The sequence below is a fragment of the Mus caroli genome, unplaced genomic scaffold (genome assembly GCF_900094665.2).
Source record: "Mus caroli unplaced genomic scaffold, CAROLI_EIJ_v1.1 scaffold_23415_1, whole genome shotgun sequence".
NCBI classification, from domain to species: Eukaryota; Metazoa; Chordata; class Mammalia; order Rodentia; family Muridae; genus Mus; species Mus caroli.
In genome coordinates this window covers 1-3,272 of record NW_018391129.1, presented here as the reverse complement: position 1 = coordinate 3,272, position 3,272 = coordinate 1, and the positions used below count along the sequence as shown (strand labels likewise).

At 42.1% G+C, this 3,272-nt stretch overlaps 1 protein-coding gene across 1 annotated transcript; it reads left to right on the top strand.

The window, feature by feature from the left end:
* The first annotated feature begins 246 nt into the window (after window positions 1-246).
* LOC110289027 (olfactory receptor 1468-like) lies at window positions 247-1,182 on the top strand. Its single transcript, XM_021155237.1, has one exon. It carries the CDS (start codon window positions 247-249, stop codon window positions 1,180-1,182), a length of 936 nt encoding a protein of 311 aa, XP_021010896.1.
* The last annotated feature ends 2,090 nt before the right edge of the window (window positions 1,183-3,272 follow it).

Below are 3,272 nucleotides of genomic sequence, written 5' to 3'. Positions count from 1 at the left end.
CCAATTTTTCATCGCAGTACAAGTGTATGAAACTATTTAGAAAAGATTTAGAGATGCATATATTTTAAAGAAAAGTTAAGGAAAATCATTAGTAATTTTAATGAATACAGACATTTGGTGTTTTGAAATTATAATTTCTACAAATATGGTCAGCTCCATTGTTGTAGACTATGTTCCCTAGATATATGTTGACTTTTTTATTTTAAAGAATCTGATGATTTCTCATTAGGAAACTGGAGAGGAAGAATGATAAAGAGCAACCAAACTCTCTTCAGCCAGTTCCTCCTCCTGGGCCTGCCGATCCCCGTAGAGCACCAGGAATTGTTCTTCACCCTGTTCGTGTCCATGTACCTCACCACTGTCCTGGGGAACCTCATCATCATCATCCTCATTCTTCTGGACTCCCATCTCCACACACCCATGTACTTCTTTCTCAGCAACTTATCCTTCTCTGATCTCTGCTTTTCCTCTGTCACAATGCCCAAGTTGCTGCAGAACATGCAGAGCCAGGACACATCCATCACCTATGCAGGTTGCCTGACACAAATGTACTTTTTTGATCTTTTTGGAGGCCTGGAAATCTTCCTCCTTGTGGTCATGGCTTATGACCGCTATGTGGCCATCTGCCTTCCCCTTCACTACACCAGCATCATGAGTCTCAAGCTCTGTGTGTGTGCAGTGCTGATTTCCTGGGTATTTAACATGCTGTATTCCATGTTGTACACTCTACTCTTGGCTAGGTTGTCATTCTGTGAGGACAACATGATCCGTCACTTTTTCTGTGACATGTCTGCCCTGCTCAAGTTGGCCTGCTCTGATATTTATATAAATGAGCTTATGATATTTATCTTGGGAGGGCCCCTTGTGGTCATTCCATTCTTACTCATTGTTGTGTCCTATGTACAAATTATCTTCTCTATTCTAAAGGCTTCATCTACTCGGGCCATCTACAAGGTCTTCTCTACCTGTGGCTCCCACCTGACTGTGGTGTCACTATTCTATGGGACAGTTATTGGTCTCTACTTTTGTCCATCAGAAAATAACTTTACAGCAAAGGAGGCTTCTATTGCCATGATGTACACAGTGGTGACTCCCATGCTAAACCCTTTCATCTACAGCCTGAGGAATAGAGATATAAAGGAGGCCCTTATAAAAGTTCTTATCAAGAAAATACCTTTATAATGGCAACTCTGGGATTTTTACTTAAATTTATTTAGTGAATATATTGCTATTAATATTACAAAATTTATCCTTCCTAGGGAACCCACATACAAGAACACAAAACATAATATTCCCATCTGCAAAAGGGAGTTTTAAAAAGTAGTTCAATTGGAAAAGGGGACCTTGGAGATTCAGTGATGCCATCCTCTGCCTTAAATGTGTGATTCTGTTGGGCCTAGTGGCACACACCTTTAATCCCAGCACTTGGAAGGCAAAGGCAGGTGAATCTCTGAGTTCAAGGCCAGCCTGGTCTACAGAATGAGTTCCAGGACAGCCAGGGATACACAGAGAAACCCTGTCTCATAAAAAAAAAAAAAAAAAAAAAAAGAAAGAATTAAAAAAAAAAAAAAAAAAAAAAAAAAGTGTGATTCTAAGTAATCATTAAGTAAAAGACAATGTTTTATCAGATTCTATTTCTTACATTCTTTTTTTTAATTTATTTTTTTATTATTGGGTACTTATTTCATTTACATTTCCAATGCTCTCCCAAAAGTCCCCCACACCGTCCCACTCCCACTCCCCCACCCACACACTCCCACCTCTTGGCCCTGGCATTCCCCTGTACTGAGGCATATAAAGTCTGCACGACCAATGGGCCTCTCTTTCCACTGATGGCCGACCAGGCCATCTTCTGATAAATATGCAGCTAGAGACACAAGCTGGGGACATATGACTGGTTAGTTCATATTGTTGTTCCACCTATAGGGTTGCAGATCCCNNNAGCTCCNTGGNTACTTNCTCNAGCTCCTCCATTNGGGGCCCTGTGATCCATCCAAAAGCTGATTGTGAGCATCCACTTCTATGTTTCCTAGGCACCTGCATAGTCTCACAGTAGACAGCTATATCAGGGTCCTTTCAGCAAAATCTTGAAAGTGTGTACAATGGTGTCAGAGACCATCCCATGAGAAAGGGAGCCCTTCACAATCTCCCTGACAGATCAAATGGCCTCGTGCTAGGAGCTGGTTATCACTCCCTCCTCCCTATTCCCTTCCTGGCACCTGAGGCTGTAAAAGCTGAATTATAATCCCCTCTTCCCTATCTCTTCCTGAACTCCCATGCCATCCAAGGACATGAGTTATGCCTGAACCCGGCCTGACACCCCAAGTCTGTCAAGGAGAATCTATGTTCTGGAGAGAAGATGCAGAGTGCCCGCCACCTGGAGCCTGACTTCCGCCCTCATGTCAGCAGATGCCCACTTCTTTGTTCTTTGTTAAAATCCCCCCTCGACCCCTCTCTATTCCCCACTATGTATGCTTTAAAACAAGGCACCACAACTTAATAAAAGGAGACTTTGATACTTACAATCTACTTGGTCGTCTGCTTTTCTTTCTCTTTCAATCCCATATCCTTACAAGTTTGTGGTCCCACTCGCACCCACGAATAACTGAATCCCGCAGGACAGGATACAATGGTGTCAGCGTTTAGAGGCTGATTATGGGATGGATCCCTGGGTATGGCAGTTTCTAGATAATCCATCCTTTCGTCTCAGTTCAACACTTTGTCTCTGTAACTCCTTCTGTGAGTGTTTTGTTCCCAATTCTAAGAAGGGGCAAAGTGTCCACACTTTGGTCTTCTTTCTTCTTGAGTTTCATGTGTTTAGCAAATTGTATCTTATATCTTGGGTATTATAAGTTTCTGGACTAATATCCACTTATCAGTGAGTACATATCATGTGAGTTCTTTTGTGATTGGGTTACCTCACTCGGGATGATGCCCTCCAGGTCCATTTATTTGCCTAGAAATTTCATAAATTCATTATTTTTAATAGTTGAGTAGTAATCCATTGTGTAAATGTACCACATTTTCTGTATCCATTCTTCTGTTGAGGGGCATCTGGGCTCTTTCCAGCTTCTGGCTATTATAAATAAGGCTGCTATGAACATGATGGAGCATGTGTCCTTCTTGCCCGTTGGAACATCTTATGGATATATTCCCACAAGAGATATTGCGGGATCCTCAGGTAGTACAATGTCCAATTTTCTGAGGAACCACCAGACTGATTTCCAGAGTGGTTGTACAAGCTTGCAATCCCACCAACAATGGAGGAGTGT

Bases quoted from the DNA above. Each gene is read 5' to 3' on its own strand.
- LOC110289027 (XM_021155237.1), top strand. From the start codon at position 247: ATGATAAAGAGCAACCAAACTCTCTTCAGCCAGTTCCTCCTCCTGGGC.